At 35.5% G+C, this 22,547-nt stretch overlaps 2 protein-coding genes across 8 annotated transcripts in view; one reads left to right on the top strand and one right to left on the bottom strand.

Moving 5' to 3' along the window:
- LOC124411563 (myocyte-specific enhancer factor 2) overlaps nt 1-22,547 on the top strand; it is a 71,515-nt gene that overhangs the window by 10,242 nt on the left and 38,726 nt on the right. The window lies entirely within an intron of this gene.
- On the bottom strand, nt 50-17,659 carry LOC124411422. The gene is made up of 5 exons (XM_046890516.1): nt 17,548-17,659; nt 12,215-12,390; nt 3,243-3,324; nt 2,703-3,090; nt 50-269 (listed from the first exon to the last, which is right to left on the bottom strand). Exons 1-5 carry the CDS (start codon nt 17,651-17,653, stop codon nt 50-52), a joined length of 972 nt encoding a protein of 323 aa, XP_046746472.1. The 5' UTR covers nt 17,654-17,659.

The following is a 22,547-nucleotide window of genomic DNA, read 5'->3' on the forward strand; positions in this document are numbered from 1 at the left end:
TTCCCCTTGTCGTTTTATAGGTGCAACGTGTGCTTTTCACTGACTTTTCTTACCGTCGAGATGCCGACGGTGGACCAGAAGTGCTGCACCATGGTCGAGGGGCGGTGGGGGTGGACCAGGACGCAGATGGAAGTGGGGCGATTCCAAACCCAAACGGCACCAGCCGCTGCCGATGGTGATGGTCTTGCTGCTGCACCGCACCGGGACCATGCAGCGCTGCAGCATCGCCGCCACCCCACACGTGGCCCCAACATGTGTTTTTCAACCTCCTACTGAGATTATACTTGAAGGGACATGAGGACAACGGACGCATCGCGCGAGACTTCCCTCTCCCGTTATGCTTGTATTTTTTATGCCTCGATTGTCGGGGAGAGCGATTCGATTTTGGCTACAGGATCTCGAGAGAGAGCTTGGTTATCGACGTTCTTGACGTTGCATGCTCGATTCATCGATTCAATGGTTGATCTTATCAAGGATTTGGTTCTCATAATTGTGTTGTGTCTTTCGCATACTTCGCTATGGTTGTTGGATACTTAATTTCGAATTATCAATGTCGTGATGAGGGAAAACGTTGGGCTTGAATCCTGATGGATTAACAATCGAGTTTCGATTCGAGGTACGTTTTTGAAGTGTAAATAAATGCGGAGGAATAAGTTTGATCGCGAAACTTGAATCTGGATTGCATCGGAACGAATTTCACGCAATTTTATCCTACTTGCTACAAGTACGAATGCTTTAAGGGGTTACATGGGTTTGAAAATTTCAAAAAGTTTATGTTAAAAAAAATATATTTTTATCTAGTATTGACAGCATGTCAAGAATATATTTTCCCAAAGCTGCTTCAAGCCAATTGCAGTAAAAGTCTAGGAGAGAGAGTCTCGTTGAAATTTTCCACACATCTTCTAGGATTGGATTAACTAGTACTTGGACGAAGGTTTTTTTTTCTACTTTTCTTCGATCACAATTTATTTCACAAGGCAATATGTGGTGTAGATTTTACTGAAAATTGTACTTATTTGCATACAACTGTGATAAAAACTTAAATTTCAATTTTTTTTTTTTTTTTTTTATTGGCATCATTCGTCCAAGTCACCCTTTTTCTTCAAATATTTGGAGCACTTTAAATGAGCCCCAACTTTATTCTGAATATCGTGCACTAAATCATATTCAATTCAAGTTGTACAAACTTCTGTAGGTGATGATTTTATTATTGCTACTGCAACGTTTATATTTTCACGATTTCAACACGATCTTTAACACCGTTGTGTATGGGTAAACAAAGATGAAATTTAGGTAAATATGTACAGTCATTGTCAGTGTAACGTGCCAAAAGTGTTCTTTTACTGTTCTGTTCTCCTACTGTAGAACAATGATGGCGCTGAATGCGGAAATTCATCATCACAAAATGTGACCGAAACGTTATCGTACCGAATGTATATAAAGGAAATTTCATGTAAAGCCAACCAACGTCTGACCCACACCATTTTTGATTTTGTTCAAAAATTATTTTTGCAATTGTTCCAACTCTGATATATAGTACCCTGAATTTGTTCGGTTTTTTTTTTTGTTCAAGTAATTAATTATTCATAAATATTGAGAGTGATTTTAAAAAGAGCCTGTTTTTTAAATTCTCAAAAACTGTATTTTCTTTTCCAAACATTTCAAATAATATATTCTTCTAGCACTTTTGGAATTTTTAGACCGTTCAAAATGTCCGGGTCCGGTCACGAAAAGTTTGTTACAGAAAATACAGTTTCCGAGAATTTTTAGCAAATTTCAAAAAAAAAAAAAGGTCCTTCTCAAAATGACTTTAAATATTCATGAATAATTGAACAGATGAATAAAAAATGTGAAAAAAATTCAGGGTACCGTTTCAGAGTTCAGAAAATTGCAGAAAAAATTTCACTCAACACTTTTGCTCGAGTTCCCATTGAATTCCCCGTGAGTATTAAGTGATTTTTAATGATCTCAAAGCGATATATATATATATATATATATATATATATATATATATATAAGAGGTCGCTCCACATTTTTCAAAACGTCAGAAATCGTCAAAAATCGATTTAAAAAAAAAATAAAAAATTTTTTCTCGTTACGGTATAATTTTGTAGAGAGAAAAAAAAAAAATAAGTTTCCGAAAGTTTCGGTTCAAAATTTGAGTTTTGAAAGGTCGCACACAATTTTTTTTTCAACTTTTTGGTGCATTTCTTTAGATCTTTTCGAGCGACCTTTTAATATTCGTATTAAAATTTCATAAATTTTTTGTCTTCAATTTAGTAAGAAAGAATCGATAACAATCCACCACGACATGAATTAAAAATCAAACAAAATACTGAAAATATAATTTTATTAATTTAATTTTTTGACAATTTTTGACATTTTAAAAAATTTGGAGCGACGTCTTAAAATTTTTTTTTTTGAGCTGCCCTTTGGAGTAGGCTCTTAAAACATCAAAAACTAACATTTTGTCACACGAGACTTAAAAAAAAAAAAAAACAACAGTCTGTTTTTTTGCGCCATCCTAATATATTATATATTATACATATAAAATCCAACCATCGTTCATCAGGCTTTCGACGTAACGTCAACTCAAGTCGATTTAAAACGACGAAGAAAAAGCATCGATTTCGAACTCTCGTCGACCAGTAGGTAGATGGAAGAACCGATAGGTCAGAGAGCTTTTGGTCTCTGCTGCATACGCGTTTGAATTTCTCAGAAAGTTCTTCCTCGCGAGTCTGGCTGCGAGTCGGGCACGCGCGATGCGGTTTGGCGGGGCAAACGCCGCTTCTTGATAATTGATAGTCACCGCTGGGTTTGTGGCTGTGCGGCCAGGCAGCCCTGGTCCCCCTGGTAAGGCTGACGGCCGATGCTGGTGTTCCGGGTGCGGGGAGCCGGAGGTTCGCGTCATTTGCGCCTCGAGCACGTGCTCCGCTTTCTGGCGGCTGCTCAAGCTCAGCTTATGCTTCTGCTTCTGCTTCTGCTTCTGCTTTTGCTTCTGCCACTGCCACCTAGAACCAACAGCAACACCAGCAGCACCAGCAGCATCAGCCTCTTCTTCTACCGCTGCCAGAAGCACCCGTTCCCCGACTACGTTACCGGGTTAAATTTAGCACCCAAGCCTTCGTCTCCGAGGAAGAAGTGAGTCGACTGCCTACCATGGGACAAAGACTCGAAAACTCAGGGTTAGAAACGCGTTGCAACGTGACGTGACGTTGGGGTATCGAGAGGAAAGGAGATACTCGATGGAACGAATCGGACTCCCGGGAAATTATCATGATGATGATGATGATCGGACGATGGTTCTTCGACGTGTCGTTGTCGCTGGATGATGAACCAATGTTGTTAATTAAATGTAACGAATGAACAGGTACCTATATATTCGAATCTACCTGATTGATTCATCATTGTGTATAATATGTACGTGTTTGTGCATAAACAATCTTGAAGCATCATCATTATCCTCTCGACGAGGTTTACATCGCCTTCCGCCTTTCTTACGTCTCTCCAATTTATCGTTCCAAGAGTTTATTACTCTCTTATACTTCAATACTTGTGTCCGTCCACATGGCCCTGCAGGAGATAAACCTATGCATATAGCTATGTGTGTTCGATGCTGTAATGTGGATGAATGAAAAATATCAGTTTTTACCCTTATATATACTCTGCATATTGTGGAATTACAATCTCTCCAATTATTTAGACATTATGATTCACTTTGTGCAGAAAGCTGCGATTAAACATCTTCTACATCTATGGTGTACAGGTTGACTCTACATTTTTTTTTTTTCAGTCATAATAGTTAATCTGATTGGCACACTTCCATTCGAGCTACATGAGTATGCAATTTATACAATTTATGCAATTTATGCAATAGCATTTTTATTTTGCATGAAGTAAATGTTAGGTTTCTGTGATTTTAATTATTGTTTTGTCATTGGTCTGTTCTTGGGGTCGATATGCAAATCATTGAATCAAGTTGGGTCGACGCAAGGAAAGAAATTACCTTCTCGTATTGTTTTGTTATCACTTGAATTGTTTTCTTGTGTTTTTTTGGCAAATTTTATACCGTAACTTTTGTCTACCGAATGAATTTATTGCGAGTAAATTTTATTTGAATTTATCAGAGCTGGGCTTCGTTGTTTTATCAGTAAGATGAAACAAAAGTTGACGATATCAATATCGTGATTCAAACTTTTTTTCGAACTCAGAGCAGTTTTCGAATTTACAACAAAATATTGTGTTCTTTTGGTGCGGGGTTGAAGTTCCGAATTTGAAAAGCTCCGAAAGCGGTTAAATACGAATTATTAGACGGTAAAATTTGAAGTAAAGAAACGAATCGACTAAGTTTCGAAAAACAAAATTTCGGTAGAATAAAATTCCGAAAATTGAAGTATTCTCACAGAGTTTGATTTACTCAACGATCAGTTGGTGTAAAGAATAAAAAAAAAACCAAAATCAGAATCACCAAGAGTCAGAACGTAGAAATATCGAAAATCCAAAACAGAGAACGAACAAAGTGTTCTAATTTTCACTCAGTCAAAAATTTCCATAACCAAAAATCTTCGATGACTCAGAATTTCGAAGTTCCAGATTTTCAAATTATCTCACTTGAACATTTTCCGAACTTTTAAAATTTCGAATTTCAACCCTGCTCCGTACCCAAAAAAAAAAAAAAAAAAAAAAAAAAAAAATTCCTGCATAATTTTTCGTCTAGAAATTCATTTTCTTTAAATATAAAAAATTTCTCTTCCAATACGTACGTCACGCTTCACGTTGTTCGAATTATATGACCTCCGCCAACGTGCGCAGAATCTACACACGGTAACACACCCATACCGCGAACGATTGACAAATGAATTTTTGGCAAAATGACAATCAAGTATATGTATACATATATATATTAAATTTATACCGTGTTGATCAAGTGCAGCTAGTCAAGCAGCTGAATGTCAGAGCTGCGCAAGTATTTACTACATTCATTTGGCGAAAATAATCTATTACAGCTTGTTAAAACTGCGGATCATTCGCTGTACATATGAATATTAGTACTTCTACTTATTGTTTTTGTTTTTCTTTTTTTCTCTCTTATCTTCATATTTCGTCTTTTCGCTTATCGCATTCTTATCCGGTGAATCAGGATACACTACGGACACAACCGTGACCATATTAATTACGCAATACCGCAATGCGGGAAACGTTGGGTGAAGAAAAAAAAAAAATTTATCTAAACATGTCTTCGAATATAAAATTTCGTTTTAATCATTTTTATACATATATATATATATATATCTATATAAATTACATATAAAAAATATATTCTTGTTTCTAACCGTACAAGATTTAACAGACATAACAGACACAAATTCTTGTCAGGATCAAAATTTATTTGAGAAATGCAACGTGTAACCGAAAGGGTTTAAAAAAAAAAAAACACACATGGCGCAGACACAGGCACAAAAAAAGAAAAGGAAAGAAAGGTACAGAAAATTGAACAGGTGAAAAGTACAATACGCATCGTACAATGCGCTCTATATGTATAGATATATGTGTGTGTGTGTAGAGAGCGAGAGCGAGAGCGAGAAAGAGAGAGAAGAGAAGAGAGAAAGAAGTAAAAAAGAGGATAAGAGAAAGGAAGGAAAAAAGTGAAATAAAAAAAATATCCTCAGGAGGCAATGAGAGAGAAAGAGGGAGCGGCGAGGGGGGAATGGGGGGGGGGGGGGGGGGGGGGGAGGGGAGGTAAAGCCTCGCGAGCTTTTCGAAGCCCTCGGAACGGGAGTCCGAAGACGTTGAAGGAGGTTGAAAAGGGCGTTGGGAAGGTGGCGGAGGGAAGGGGGGGGGGGGCATACACGCGACGTGCACGCGGCTGGGGTCGAGCAACGAGACACGGAGGCTGGGGGCCTCCTGGACCGGCTGCAGCACGCGCTCAGCTGCGGACAGATTTATTGAGTGGCGCGTGCCGAATTGAAGCCGTATTATTATTATATATATATATATATATATATATATATATATATATATATATATATATATATATATATATTGTATATGTGTATATTAGGGTGCTTCATTTGAAAGGAACATTTTTTTTTTTCGCTGACACATAAAAATTTTGTTCCTTCTATCGAAAAAGAAATTCCCTGAAAATTTGAGCCCTTAATCTTAATTTTAAGTGGTTCCTCTCGATCGATGTATATTTCCCATTTAAATATAACATGTAATTCATGATTTTTAAAATTTAAATTAACATAGCTCCGTTTGATTTTATGGTATTTCATTGCGATTAGTCAGAATTTGTAGTATATTAGTGACTCTTTGAAAGTACCCAGTAACATTTTTTTGTACTTGAACCCGTCTCATCGGTGTCGGTCTCGAAAGCCCAATTTTCTTAAAAATTGTTATATTTTCGTACTTATCAACAAAACAGTTGAAGTTATAAAAAAATTGTCAAAGAACAATTTGTAGGAAATTAAATTTCCTACAAAAGTAGCCTTGTATGGATTTTCTGAGGTGCGTAGTCCAAAAGGTATAAATAGTTTAATATATTAAAATCCCTAAAAAAATATGAAATTTCATATGAAATACCGATAAGACGGGTTCAAGTACAAAAAAATGTTAGTGGGTACTTTCAAAGAGTCACTAATGTACTACAAATTCTGACCAATCGCAATGAAATACCATGAAATCAAACGGAGCTATGTTAATTCAAATTAAAAAAATCATGAATTACGTGTTATTTAAATAGGAAATATACATCGATCGAAAGGAACCACTTAAAATTAAGATTAAGGGCTCAAATTTTCAGGGAATTTCTTTTTTGATAGAAGGAACAAAATTTTTATGTGTCAGCGAAAAAAAAAAAATGTTCGTTTCAAATGAAGCACCCTAGTGTATATGTATATTGAAAATGCGTGGAGAGGAAGAAGGAGTAGAAAAAAAAAAATTGAAAGCATCACGAGATTGAATCTTTTGGGTAGGGGTGAAAAAGTAGAAAACTAGCTAGAATGTCGAATTTTTATAGATGCGAAAATCTTAGTGATAAGATTTAAAAATGTCGAAAGTCCAAGTATAGAAAATTGTTAATATGTAATAGAAGGTCGAAGTATGGAAGGAAAAGATATCAGTTTAAAGATCGAAACGTAAAAAAGCGAAATCGAGAATCTGTGTATGGATTTGTGTATTGTCGAGAGGAATTCTGACGATTTGTCGACAGTTCGGCATTATGTGTTCTACTTTTTCTATCTGGGGGTCGGGTCCAGTATTCATGGAAATTATGGATTCAGGGAATTTGATATAGCATGGAAAAAAGTCGGAATTCTCATGGAATTAAGTTCTTCACTAATAACTTCTTCATACTTTGACTTTGAAAATTTTTCAATTCTATAAATTAAGCTTTTACTTCTTTTTAAATTCCATATTCTCACCCTTCAATTTTTTCATTTTTCCTTTGAAATCTTAATATTAAAATTTTTTAAATATTCATATTAATATTAACAGCACGCACAAAAATTTTGCACAAATTTTTTATTTTTTTCCTCTTTCTTCTTTAAGTATCGTCATCTTGAAGAATATTTTGACCGCGACTAACGAAAAAAAATATATATAATAATAATTTTTTTGGTCCACTCTAATATATGTATATATATATATATATCGACAGAACGGTTAAACTGAGTTTATTTTAAGCATCCTTGTGCAGATTTAATTTGTTCAATGATTCAATAACGCCGCTTACGTATATGTATGTATACCTGACAACCCGGTTGCCTGGAGTAAAGCTGAGAGGTTATACCTGTACGCCAATTTAACCACGGCTAGTATCGTATTCCTGTCAAATACGATTTTATATATATCTATATACATGGATACTGCGGGGTCGTACACAGGATATGGAAAGAATTAACGGCTTATAGGTCACTCGGTTATATATACATTAGGGTGGCCGTTAAAACAAAAGTTGATGCTCCAATTTGAAAAATCTTGAGTTCAAGTTGAAAAAAAAATATCCTGAAAGTTTCGATTCTCTATCTTACTATTAAGGGGAGCCGGCAGATTTTTTAAATATATATTTTTTTTTTTAAATATGATGAAAAAAATTTCTTTATTCGTTTTCCTTATAAAATAAGATTTCATTTTTTGTCGACCTCGATTCTTTTGAATGTTATAACGATTGAAAAATAAAAATCAAACTATAAACAAATAAATCTGGAATTGAAAAATTCTTTTTACTCAAATTATTTCAATTTTTCAAACGTATTATTGATCCCGTATTTATTTGTTTACCGTTTAATTTTTTTTTTTTTTTCTTCTTCTTCTTCTTCTTTTGAAACGTTATCAAATTCAAATTAATAGTGAGATGTGGAGCATTCAAACTTTCAGGATCTTTTTTTTTTTTTTTCAAGGTGAAGTTAAGATTTTTCAAGTTGGAGCATAAACTTTTTTTTTTAACGGCCACCCTAAATATACATATATATACATATAATGTATTATATATATGCCGGTATAATGTTGTCTAAAAATATGACAGCTTGTTGTTTTAATATTGTCCCTTGTCCTACAATTTTCGACAAATTAATTATTAAAGCGGTGGTAACTGAACAAACACTCAGTTTCGAGATAAGGTATAAAAGAGGAGAAGAGGAAGAAGATGAAGAAGAAGAAGAAGAAGAAGGAGCAGGAAAAGGAGAAGAGTGGAGATGCTTTTCGCGATTATATACAATATATACATACCTACTTGAGATGCTTCTATTTTCGAACACTCTTTGTCGTATCACTTTAATCTCTGCTGCCTATTACAATACATCATCGCTCTAATAATATGTACATAATTACGATACAACACAGCTTAAGTATGTATGGATTATGTATACATATATGTATGTATATACCTAAGTTTATATCATGTGTTTAACGAACGCGATTATTCGATCCGCATTATCAATACTTTTTTTTTGTCTCCTTATAACTGCATGAAATTTTCGTCAAATTGAAAATTCGATAAAATTTGAAGAAAGAAACGAAAAAAAAATAAACAAATTTAGATCGCGGGATGAAATCTGTTTAAGCGGAAACGGGAAATTGCGACGATGATCCCACCTTGCAGTGCTATATATGCAGACGTCATATTGTACCTATATATCTACATATATCTATGTATGTATATATATTTAATCCGAGAATCGTGCGTCATTTGGATAATTCATGTATATATACACTTACAGGAAGGTACAATGATATTTGTATGTAGGTATGGGTGTATGTACAGGGTGGGCCAAGAAAATGGGACCGATTTGAAACGTGAATGAAAAATCCGAGCGATTTTAAGAGAATTTTATTTTGCTTGAAAGTAGATAAAATTAATGTTTATTCGCTGATGAGATACGCGCTCTTGAAAATTCATTTTTGAAAAAGTCGCTGGGAGATTGATAGAAATTAATATTATTTAAGGAGTAGATAAATTGTTTTGGTTTTATTGATTAGAAAAAAGACGATTTATAATATCGTACTTTTCATTTGTTGCACTGATTTTTACTATTTTAAACTTTTGTTATAATATTAATTTGCAATAAGATATTGAAATGTGATTGAGTTTCGTTTTTTTACGGTTCACGGAATTTCGGACAATTACAAAATCGAGAAATTACGTTTTGACTCAGCGTGAATCGATACGATAACGTCGTTAACTATTCGATATATATATCGTTGAATGCAATATCTCGTCCACTGAAGGGTCAGAGAAGTTTCTACCACGATTTGAAATGTGATTCTCAAGGTAATTCGCAGATATCGAAAAAGTCAGCGGTAACGCAATCTTGAAAAATCGAAATTTTTCCTCAACTTCTCGTCGTAATTTACAGCCGACTTTTTTGACGGTAAAAATTTTCCCTAACGTCTCCGAAAAAAAAAAACAACGAAATTTTAACCTTTAAACCCCTCGTTTACATTGTACATAACATTACAAGAAAAGCAAATTCACGTAACGTAACGCGTGAATAAAATTTCAAAGAATTTCTAAAATGTTTAAATTAACGTTAGAATCACAGTTCCAGAAGAAAATTTTGTCGCAACCATGTTCGATATGAATTTTTTTTTTTTTTTTTCTTATTCTTCACTCCCCAGCAACTTTTTCAAAATCTCTTTTTAACGTAATCAAATGGAAAATATTCTTTCTTCTAATTTCGAGACAGAAAAAAAAAGTTTTCGATAAACGCTCGCGACGCCTTTTCAGTCTAATCAAATTTCAAATCTGTACCACTATTTTTCTTTTTTCCAAAAAAAAAAAAAAAAAAAAAAAAAATTCTCCCACCCCGTACGTACCTGTAAACCTGAATATTGAAGTATATCCGCAGCGTCGTCGTCGGATGAAATTTTTAGCACATCGCCGTGATTCCGCGACTGCATATCACGACACTTATATACCTCCACACACACGTATATACATACATACATATATATATATATATATATTATATACCGATGCCGGTGCCGTTAATTCGATTATGCAGCATCAATTATTACGACGGTGCAGCTATATAGATATACCTTATATGCCCCCTGGTATCGGCTACCCTGTAAATGTCTGATGGGTGAGATCAATCTTGATCCTATTTTCGAACAATTTCAATCTTCGTTATGCTCGATGGGATGCATTATACACCGACCTACCTTTCCTTTCGATCTGCACCGTCTTCTCATTTCTGACCTCTTCCCTTTCCTTAGATCACCTCGGATTGACGAGATATTTCTACAAATTGTGCGGTTACGTTACCGTTACCGTGCGGCTAACTGGTTTTCATTTTTTCTGGTTTTTTGTTTGTTTGATTTTTTTTTTTCTTTCTTCCTTTCTTACAACGACTCTGAAAGTTACGTATAAAATTCGATATGTGCTTCGAAGAAATTGGAGAAGATTTTTAAAGTTCAATTTATTGATTTGATCCGGCTTTTTTTTTTTTTTTTTTTTTGTAATTTTTACGTTTTGTTACGATTTGTTTTTTTTTTTTTTTTTGCCTTGAATTATAGATTCGAAGAAAAGTTTTTATATTCAATACAAATCGCGGAATTATTTGAATTTTAAAGAAAACAAATTTTCTCTGTAGACGTGACGATGATTCTGAAAAGTATTGGTTATAATACTTCGTGAATTTTAAGCCAAAGTATCGTTATGGGAATTTGCTAGAATTTTCTAGTACCTTTTTTAGGTGTAATAAATGAAATTTTTTTTTCATCTGCAAGTCACGGTTTATAATTGGTTTTAATCAATCCATCACTACAACTATTATCACGGTGGAAAACTTATTGATAAAAATTACAATTCGGTTGGTTAATAAGATAAGGTATTAATCGGATCGCAATCTTTGGGGAAATGAGATTTTCAATGTTTTTATTTAAAAAAAATGTTAATACAGAGGGAAGGGAATAAAAAGATGATACAGAGATTTTATTCTCTCAAAAAAATTGTGTCTAAAGCTTATCAGATCTCGCTGTTGCACGGAATTGTGATGTTCATCGTCGATTTCTCTCTCCAAATTAATCTCTCCAATTCCAAAAAAACATGTCAAAATAAAATAAAAAAAGATGAATTATCCGAAATATTGATATTCGAAAGTGTCGCTGATTAGAATATCTACTACTCCTCCTAGGTAGGTAACTCAGGATTTCCAAAAACTCATCTTTTTTTCTCGTTATCTTACTTTCGCACGTGTTTTTTTTAAATTTCTACACAATAATATCGTCCATTCGAAATATTAATCCTTTCCAACTTTTTATCCCCACTCGTTCACACATACATATACATATATACATATATAAATATATAAAGAAGAATATTTTTTTATTATTATTATTATTTTTTTTTTTTTTTTCCCACAAATAAGAGAGATAGAGGGCGGAGTATCGGAGACAAGGAAGAAGAATAAGAATAAGAAGAAGATGAAGAAGAAGGTTTCGTGGTGGGATAGAACGCGAGTAACTGCCGGGGCGGGGGGGGGGAGGAGGTGGAGGAGGCGGCAAGTAGAGAGGGATTGAGGGAGGGAGGGAGGGATGGGGCGTCGCGACGTCCGTCGTCGGGGCGCCGCCATCGCGCGCGTCAGCTAGGTTAGTCGGCGGCGGTGCCCCCGCGCTATATCGGTGGTATTTTGGTTTTGGCTTGGCGCTCCGTCCGTGCAGTTCTGGGAGTGGAGATCTAAAAACAGCAGAGGTAAGTCCTACAGCTTGCCTGAGACTGACTGACTGACTGACTGACTGCCTGCCTGCCTGCCTGCCTTGCTACTTCCATACTTACTTCCATCCTATCTGCACACTGCTTTTGCTTCTTCTCATCATCATCGTCATCATCGTCATCATCGTCATCGTCATCGTCATCATCACTTCTGATCTTGAATGATCTTGTGCCTGGCGTAACGAGATACACCGATATACTTGCTACAAATAAGACTCGCGGATTTGTACATACCATTTATTATTTATCATTCTCGCGCGCACACACACACACATAGACAGACACAGACAGACACAGACAGACAGAAATACACATGCATACATACATCGACACACGTGCATACATAGATTTTACAATAAACACATAAATAACAAAGTAGTTGTAAAGTCGAACGACGATCGGAATATTATATGTATACGTGTTCGTATAATGGAAAGAACTCGGCTGCTTCATTCATTCGACGATCGGCCGATGCGGCTTAATAACTTATCTTCGCGATTATTGTTCTCCTTTTTTTTTCTTCTCTCGTTTTTTGGCTTTCCTTTTTGTATCCGTGTCAAAATCCTGCTGCTGCTGCTGCTGCTGCTGCTGCTGCTGTTGATGATACTGATGCTCATGCTGATGCTGATGCTGGGGAACCACGAGATCACTCGATTGTTATACTATGTTTTACGTTATACGCAGTTGGATAATAATACCGATTTTTTATGTATGTATGTACATCGTTTGATCACACGGCACCCTACTATCTTCTTTTTCTCTCTTTTCCTCCCCCCCTCTCTCACTCCCTCAAACTCTCACTCTCACTCTCTCTTTGCAAGATAAAAGAAAAACAGAAGCCTTAAACGGATATCGAGATCGGTTATAAGGAGACTCGGTACAGTCTTTGTAAACGGAATGTGTCGTTTATTAATCACGAAACATCATTTTACGATACATGTCACTTCGGTATACCTATGTATATATATATATATATATAAAATGTAGTATAGGTAGGTAGGTAGGTAGGTAGGTGGGTAGGTAGGTACCTACAACGATTATTAATTATCGAACGATTTTTACGACGATGATTTATAACGATCGATTTCTTTATATATATTTTTTCTTTTTTTATTTCGTCATTTTCTTTTCTTTCTCTCTTTCAATCGGTTTATTTATTTATCCTTTTTCCGATTTTTCGATTTTCGTGTATGTATATAATATATATATAGATATATATATATATATATTATTTATCCGTGTCAAAACGTACGCAAGGTGTAACAAGTTTATAGGGAGAGATCCGCGTGCGTAGCCAACGAATCACTCTGACGGTGTTCTGCCGTTAGTCTGAGCTATATAACCCCTACAGAAGAAGAAGAAGAAGACGAAGAAGAAGAAGAAGAAGAAGAAGAAGAGCGCGGCGGGGCAACACCGAGAGTAACAGTAACAGTATAACCAGCATCAGCATCAGCATCAGCACCACAAGGCACCAGTAGCAGGCAAACCCCCGATTTATTTCCTCGGCTCTCCTATCCCTCCCCCCCCCCTTCCTCTCCCTCCCTCTTCACCCCTTCTCACTCCCTTACTCTCACTCTCATCGAAGAGGGATTATTTTTGGTATCTTTTCCCTCGGTTTGTTAATACTTATACATGCTAAAATTGTAGTCCACGGATCTCTCTCTCTCTCTCTCTCTCTCTCTCTCTCTTTTTTTTTTGACATCACTCTGCACACACTTTTTCGTTTTTTCTCCTATGCGTGTATACAAATATCTTGTATAATACTTGTATGCATGTATGTATGTATGATCTATACTATCACATCTTTACCTCTCTTTCTCTCTCTCTCTCCCTTTCAGTCTTCTTCTTCTTCTTCTTCTTCTTCTTCTTCTTCTTCTTCTTCTTCATCTGTCGAAAGAATCAAGGTTTCAATATATATATAATATGTGTATAGTTGTATAAATACATATTTAACGATAAGTAACGATACACACGAAAACGTTTTAGAATCAAACGCCTCCAAGACGAGCAATCTGCAGTCTCAGAATTGCCGTTCGTAGCTAACGCAACTGTATAATATTGTATATATATATCTATATATATATGTATACACCTATGTCACTTATACACATCTGTATCACGCACACACACACACACACGCGCGCGCGCGCGCGCGTATATGTATAACGTCGTACATGTACATACGTCTGACGTACCTACATCAATTATCATTGTTTCATACTCCCTTATATGACACAGATTGAAAAGAAAACTTGTATCCTCAGTTTTTTATGAACTTTATTATGAACAATATTCGTTTTTTAACCTGTGAACGTATCTTGTTGCTGATAAACAAAGAGGTTAAAAAACCATTAAAATCCATCGAACAGGGAGGTTAACAAAAGGAAAATTCACAGATTCAATATCATCATCATCATCATCATCATCATCCTCGCGACAAGTCCAGCTGCAGCATCGCGATCCGCGTCTTCCTCCTCCTCCTTCTCCTTCTCCTCCTCCTCCTCCCCGTTCTTCTTCTTCTTCTTCTTCTCTGTCATCTCTTCATACCTTAACCTCTTTTATCCTTCGCTCGTGTATCTGCGACGTACATACATACATACATACATACATACATACATACATTCATACATACACACAAAATCAACTCCCACGCGTAAGACGCAACATTCAACTCCGTTGGTTTTTGCTGTTCCATATATTTTTTTTATTTTATTTATTTTTTTATTTTTTTATTTCTAATTTCTCACATCTCATTTTCTTACACCTCATCTCACCTATGAGTAATCGTTTTGTATTTTCGTTTTTCCACTCACTTTCTTTTACTAGCATTACTTGATGTATAATACGTGACGTAATGTTATATAGACGTTACATTAGATCAATCAATCAATCAATCAATCAATCAATCAATCAGTCAATCCAGTCAGTCAGTCAGTGAGTGAATTTTCTTCGACTAACTTATAATGAGGCATTCTTTCTGCCACCATTTTTCCTTTTTCTTCTTATCCTTGTTGTTTCGCCACTATTTGTATGTATGTACTAAATCTCTGTCCGTCGTTTTTGTCCACGAGGTTCGCTTTTATTTTATGGTTAACAAGCCGTCGACGTCATCGTCGTCGTCGTCGTCGTCGTTTCGAAGTAAGTCATCCTCTTCTTCATCTTCTTTGTCATCTTCACAAAGTGCCGTTTCGATGTTATTTCATTTTCTTTGTGTCTTTCTCTTAAATACATATAGTATAGGATATTGAGATTAAGGAAACAGAGGAGAAATAGAATTATTGAAAAACAAAGGTTAGAAAGCTACGAACGAAGTCGGAAAAGTTGATTCTAATTCAATTTAGAATAAAAAAAAAAAAAAAAAATTTTAAATAAATAAATAAAAAAAAAAAAAGAAACTGTTCTTGACTACATTGGCGAAAAGTGAAAATTAAAAAACAAAAAAACAATTGAATCTCTTGTACTTTGAAAAGAAGGAGAGGAATCTCAATGAAATTCATTTAAGCGATATTAAACAAGAATTATAATGATCGAATTGACTAATCTTCGAATCACTCAATTACATTTAACACATAATCAATCAACCGTCTTGTTCACTCACCACCTATGTCTGAATGAACGAACAAATCGAATCCGCCCTCAAACAATCCGATCATCCGACCGGAACAACATATATATATATATATATATATATACCGAACAAAACGGAACAGCTCGTATGTTTATATGGTAAAATTGATAATTTCTCACGATATGAGGAGAGTTTTCGTATAATTGCTCTGCATCTATATAACATATGTGTACGTGTACCAATGTGTCTGCATGTGTGTGTGTGTGTGTGTGTGTGTGTGTTATAGATACGATGTAATTGCGCACGTACACACATATGCTAACGGGAAAGGCAACGAAATTTCACTAAACGTGGTGAATATGAAAGAAAGAAAGAAAGAAAGAAAGAAAGAAAGGAAGGAAGTAAGTGATTAGCATTTACTTCCATGGATATAACGCTATAATCAGCCATTTCACAGAAGGAAATCAATTAGGGATGATATTTAATAATTGTGCCAGTTTCCAGTCACAAATTCAACGCTACCGTTTCAATAATAATTATAACTGTATACCGTATTAGATATGTAAATCATCATAAAGCGTTATACGTATACACATATGTGAAAATATTTCAACGTTAGAAATATTCATTAAACGTACATATATACACACGTACATACGTACTTACTTACTTACTTACTTACTTACTCACTTACTTACCAGAGTGTCGATTTGCCCTGCCAGTTTACAAATCATTAGCCTGCAGCATGCGTGCATATTTATAATTATTCGCCGACCGTTAATGTTATGTACCATTGTGTATCAATTATATATATATATATATATATATATATATATATATATATATATATATATACATTCTTGCAACGCGAAATTTAAGTAGTGAAACTTTTTCAATTATCATACCGCAATGCATAATACATTTACACATGATGTAGATAAGCGGTGTTAAGCGTTTACTGAAAATTTCACTCAATTTTTCTCACCGTTGCTTGTATTAACCTATACAGTGTTTGCCTATCTTCGTATATATACATGTATATGGATAATACGGTTGGTAGATATATGGTTATCCCTTAATTAGGGTGTCGACGAATTTTTGCCGCTCCATCTCCCAAATCAACTTTAAATTAATCGAAAACAATTGCCTAATTTTTTTTTTCACATTTCTAACCTCAACTCTGGGATAGTCAGATTTGAGATCGAAGTTTTTTTTTTTTTTTTTTTTTTTTGTTTATGGAAATAACATGGGAAAAACTTGTTGCAAGAGTAATAATATTTAAATATAATCTGTTACTGCTATAGGTTTTTTTGGTAGGCATTAGTGCTACTATTTGTGAAAAAAAAAAATCTTACATCACGATATCAAAAAATTTAGACGAATTTCATTTCTTCTAAATGCGATAAAAAAAAAACAAAAAAAAAAAAAAAAAACGGTCAGATTTCGAGGATGTGTGGAATTGAATTAGTCGAGATTGCGTGGTATGATTATGGGAATTTTTTTCCAAATAGTAGAACTGATACAGACTAAAACCTCACGGTTACAATTTATTTATTTATTTATTTATTTTATACATCACTTTTACAATAAAATATATAATGAGAAAAAAATTTTTTCCCGTGTTATTCCCGTGAGAAGAAACTTCGACCACAAAGCGGACTATCTTAGAGTTATCTTACGAGTTGAGATAAAAATTTGAAAAAATTAAATTATTGTTTTCTAATTATTTTAAGTTCATTTCGGGGGTGGAACGCTGTCTTACCGCGCTCCTGAGCGACGCGATTTCTGTAACGCAAACCAGGCCTGCTGTTGGCCTTTTTCTTCTTCTTCTTCTTCTTCTTCTTCTTCATCATCTTCATCATCTTCATCTTCTTCTTCTTCTTCCTCCGTCTTCCTACGCTTCGCCACTCAATGTTCAGAGATCCTGGTACCGAGCCAACTGCGCGAACTCCCAGTGCCGGGTCAAGGTGTATATATATATCTATTATCTATATTATATACTATATGTACAGATGTATATATACATATACACACACAAGCGCACGCATATATGTATGTATATATATATATGTGTGTTATCTAGGCCGAAGTGCCTCGTAGATTATTCATCGCGAAATATATAAGCTCGCATCGGTATTTGTCTGTTGTGTTTGAATCTGTTTACGCGTGTGTGTGTGTGTGTGTGTGTGTAACATATGTGTGACTTGGTGACGATTATATGGGACATGGTCGAAATTTCGAGAGACACAGATAGAAAGAAGATAAAGAGGAATAAACTTGGGAAAGAATTGAAAAATAAACAAAGAAATAAATAAGTAAATACCGCCAAGGGGTAAAAACAATAAGAACCGTTGAATTCCGTTGTTGTTTTTTTTTTTTTTTTTTTTTCGAACTCTTTGCAACGTGAATTTGTCTTCGCAATCTAACTATTGTGCAGATTGTTCGAATTCTCATTATTTAGGTGAATTAGAACTAATTCATTACCCTAATGACACGTGAATTCGGCGAGTTATTTTACCTTTGGACGTAATCCACGGTTGTCAGCCTTCAATTGATGAAATTTAATAATCGGATCAATCTCACAGATAAAAAAAAAAAAAAAAATAAATAAACAAAAATGAACACTGTAGGTTTTTAGCCATCTGTACGATACTCAATTGCTTCATCCCCGAAGAAAAACACGTGTGTTTCACTTGATTGGTTTTTTTCTCTCTCTTTCTCTCTTTCTTCTTCGACACATTTAACATTTTACACACACACATGTACAATATATATGTCAGATATTCGAAAAATTATACAGAGAATTACACAGTTTATTTCACTGAAAGCCGCACAGTGACACGGAAACATAACTTTATTTTATCTCTTTTGAAAATATTTTAAACAAGTACCAACTAAGCTAAAACAAAAATAAAAAAATCAAACCAAAAACAAAGCTGCTTCAACGTCGTACAACCGGTGACCACAAAATGTAACCATTAAACAATATGGCGATGCGAAAGTGATGCCACACGGCCATACCGACCAATTGATTTCTGAAATTCTGAAACGATAAAACAGACATCGAACAAACCATCTTTGCTCAGCCAAATCCCATGTCATCTCTACATCGTGTGTGCAACCATGTGCATCGTTTTATTTGTCTCATGACGTCTCTCAGATTCCATATATCCAAGGTACCAATAACTTTGCACACATGCCGTATGCATTCATACATTTTCTAACTATCTTAACTTGTCGAATTATTCTCAAATTACGTTTAGGCTTGGATTCGAGGATTCTGGATGATCAAGTCCAACGAAACTCTAAAAGCAAAGTCGAAAATGTAACTTGAGAATGATTGAAAAAACAAGTTGCTTCAACCTCGTACAACCGATGATCGAAATTTAACGATTAAACAATACGGTGATACGACGTATATAGATATATACATATATGTATATATATCCGGTATTTCTCAAAAGCGTAAAATCGAATGGCCTGCACTTCTCTTCTCGTATCGCGTGTAAAATGCTGCGGGCTTGAGACCCGGAGCAGGGAAAGCGGATGTGAATTGTACAGGTAATTAATCGAACGAACGTGGCTTATTACCTCACCATACACGTCGAGGATTTTATGGAAAATCGGGAATTTTACGGTGTTTCGAAAGTATTCTTGAAAATACGGGAATTTCTTTCATTTCTTCCATTTCGAACTGGGTTTTACCTCTGGACTTTGGAAAATATTTTCAGATTTTTTGCAAGATATTTTTTTTTTTTTTTTCCTCTTCATGATCAAAAAAAATTTCAAATCGTAAAATGGTGACGAAAAATCTGTGGAAAAATTTCAGAATTCCGAGGTGACGTGTAAAAATGTCACAGCAGTCATCTATAGTAGAATGACTTTCGCTTCTAATTTTTCTTAACGTTTTTCTTTTTTTTTTTTTTTTCGGAAAAAGCTTCCACGCGCGTCTTGGTTTAAGAAATTTTATATCTGACGCAGGATTTTTCACGATTTTTTCAAATTCTTAATTCAAATTGAGTCGAAAAAAAAAAACAAAAACAAAACAAACGAGTACCTTTCAAAGTGAGAACAATTATAGAAAAAATCGCGCGCCAAATCTGACAGGACAAGGGTAAAACCCAGATAGAATCAGCGTGGAATGTCCCATATATACATATACACGTAATCATTTGACAAATTGCGATACGTGTGTTCAAGAAATATTCCCTATTGATCAATCAATTCATCTGTACTTTCTACTCTCACGCCACCCAAAAAAAAAAAAAGGTTTATTTCACATCTTAGTGTGTTCTTTGTTCTTGTTGTTGTTGTTGTTGTTGTTGTAAATGTGAGTTTTTTACCCGTATATAATAAAAATAAATATCACTAAGCGTAAAATAAAACAAAATATCGTGGGTAGAAGATAATAAAAAAATAAAATAAATAAGTAGATTTAAAAAAAAAAAAAAAAAAAAAAAAAAGGTAGAAAAATTTTACCCCACATCGTTAACGACGACGAGACTTTGAAACGCGTCAATGAACAAACTCGAGTACATAAGGGGACCGGTAAACTGAATTAATACGTAGGTACTCGTATATATATATATATATATATAATATTACAGAGCGTATAGCGTGCGAGAAAAGAATCTCGGGGAGACGTTGAGTCGCGAAAATTTCTATTTATTTATCATGATGCGTTGTTATAACTATACGCACATGGGATGAGAGATAAGATTGAAATAATGATGATCTTAATTAGTGTTATATTAGCCAGCGCAGACGATGAGAACGGATGATAGATCACGCGGAATAGTGGGAAAGAGAATAAAATTCTTTGTACTTCAATGCATAGAATATGCAGAGAAATTGTTGAATCAGGGTGTCTGGCTGGCATATGGCAGGGTATTTGCCATGCTTCTAGAAAAGCCGGGAAATGTCTTGATAAAAAAATTACTATCCGTGAGAGATTTTCGGGGTTAGTGTAAAAAGGTTACAAGTGACGAAGAATATTGGTTTTTCGAGGAATATTTAGAATTGATAAGTTGATGTTGAGTATTATGCAATATTGAAGGGAAATGTTAATTAGTACGTACTAAAAACAGTCGGTAATCTCGGATTGATTTTTCTACTTTCGCGTGTCGAAAGAATGGTTAATTTTAATCTTCCGTTAGTTTCTCAAAATTAGAGTGTTTATTGATTTATATTTGATTATTGAGTTGAAAAAAAATTTGACTATTTTAACTTACAGTGGAGACAGCTGATGTCTAATTTTTCCTTAAAAAATGTCCTTAAAAAACGTCTATCTTCTTCGTCTGAAAAAACCGGAAAATGTAAGGAAATTTTATAGGTCATTGACGCTGTATGTATACCCTGCAAACTACGTTTGTACCTATAACAGTGAGATATCGACAAGGCTTAAGGTGTTGTGAAAAGATTCAATCAAGTTATTATACGCCATGAGTAGTCTGTACGTATAATGTACGAGATTTTTCCCTCCCGAACCCCTGGCTCTGTTGCTTTTGCTGCTTCTTCTGCTGCTTCTACTGCAGGGGAGCTCTACGGAGAAGAGATTGTCGAGGGGGTGAGATGAGCGGATATCCGGTGTAGAAGGAAGATGAGGATGAGGAGGAGGAGGAGGAACGCAGCCGTGAGTCGTGGTAGTTGACGACTTTGGAAAGAAGTCAAAGTCTGAAGCGAGATAGAGAGGCAAAAAGAATAAGAGAAAGAAAGATACGAATACGTGGCAAGACGCCGCGCTGCGTGACACTTCTTCTAAGTCTCTCTCGCGAGATGCGGAGTAGAGAGAGAAAGAGAGAGAGAGAGAGAGAGAGAGAGAGAAGAGGATGGATCTCGAGCCGCTTGGTGGCCACCTGGCATTTTCCGTCTCCCACATCCACACACGCAAATGCAAGTCTTTCCTCCTCCTCGTCCTCCTCATCCTCCTCACCCTCATCCTCATCCTCATCCTCATCCTCATCTCACGAATCGGCGGGGGCGTGGATATCAGGATCAGGATCAGAACAAGGACGAGGCGTGTGCGACGGATATCGGCTGTACAACCAACCCCTCGTTAACGGTCAGAGACGACGTTCAGCTACCTCCGGTCTCCATGCCTACGTCGATCACGGGTATACGTGGTCACCACCTTATCTCTTCAGGGTGGTGGATGCGTGGGTGCGAATAGGTGGTTAGCTACCCGTAATGAGCTGCTGGCGTTCGAACGTACACAGAACAGATTCTTACGTTGGTACATAACACGGGACTAACTAAAAACACTGTGTTCCATCAGAGTCCGCTTGACGTGCTCGTCGTCTACTCGACACTTTTCTTATTCGGGGTCTGATTTTTCTACTTTGTCTATGCTTATCCGCCTTTTATTTTTATTTTTATTTTTTTTTTTATTGCTTTTTACCGCGGACTCAAGTTTCTTTTATACATACGAGTGTTTGTGTGTGTGTGTGTGTGTGTATATACACACATAGGACGTGTACCTTATATTAATGGCTATTCGTTGTTATCTATTTATCCGCGTTACTGCAGCTAGCTGCGAAGTTGCATGTGGATGTGGATGTGTGTGTAGAATATACGTGGGGTGTATTGATTATTTATTGTCTAACTATTATATACGCGGTGGTATAACGTGCAGGATGTACTACAGGTATACTTATAGTGCTTTCGCAACTATGATGATATCGGTCAAACGTCAAAAGTGTCAATTATTAGCTTCCCTCCGCCTCTGTGTGCGATATGCGATATCTACATATCTGCATGTGTACA

The sequence above is a fragment of the Diprion similis genome, chromosome 10 (genome assembly GCF_021155765.1).
Source record: "Diprion similis isolate iyDipSimi1 chromosome 10, iyDipSimi1.1, whole genome shotgun sequence".
NCBI lineage: Eukaryota > Metazoa > Arthropoda > Insecta > Hymenoptera > Diprionidae > Diprion > Diprion similis.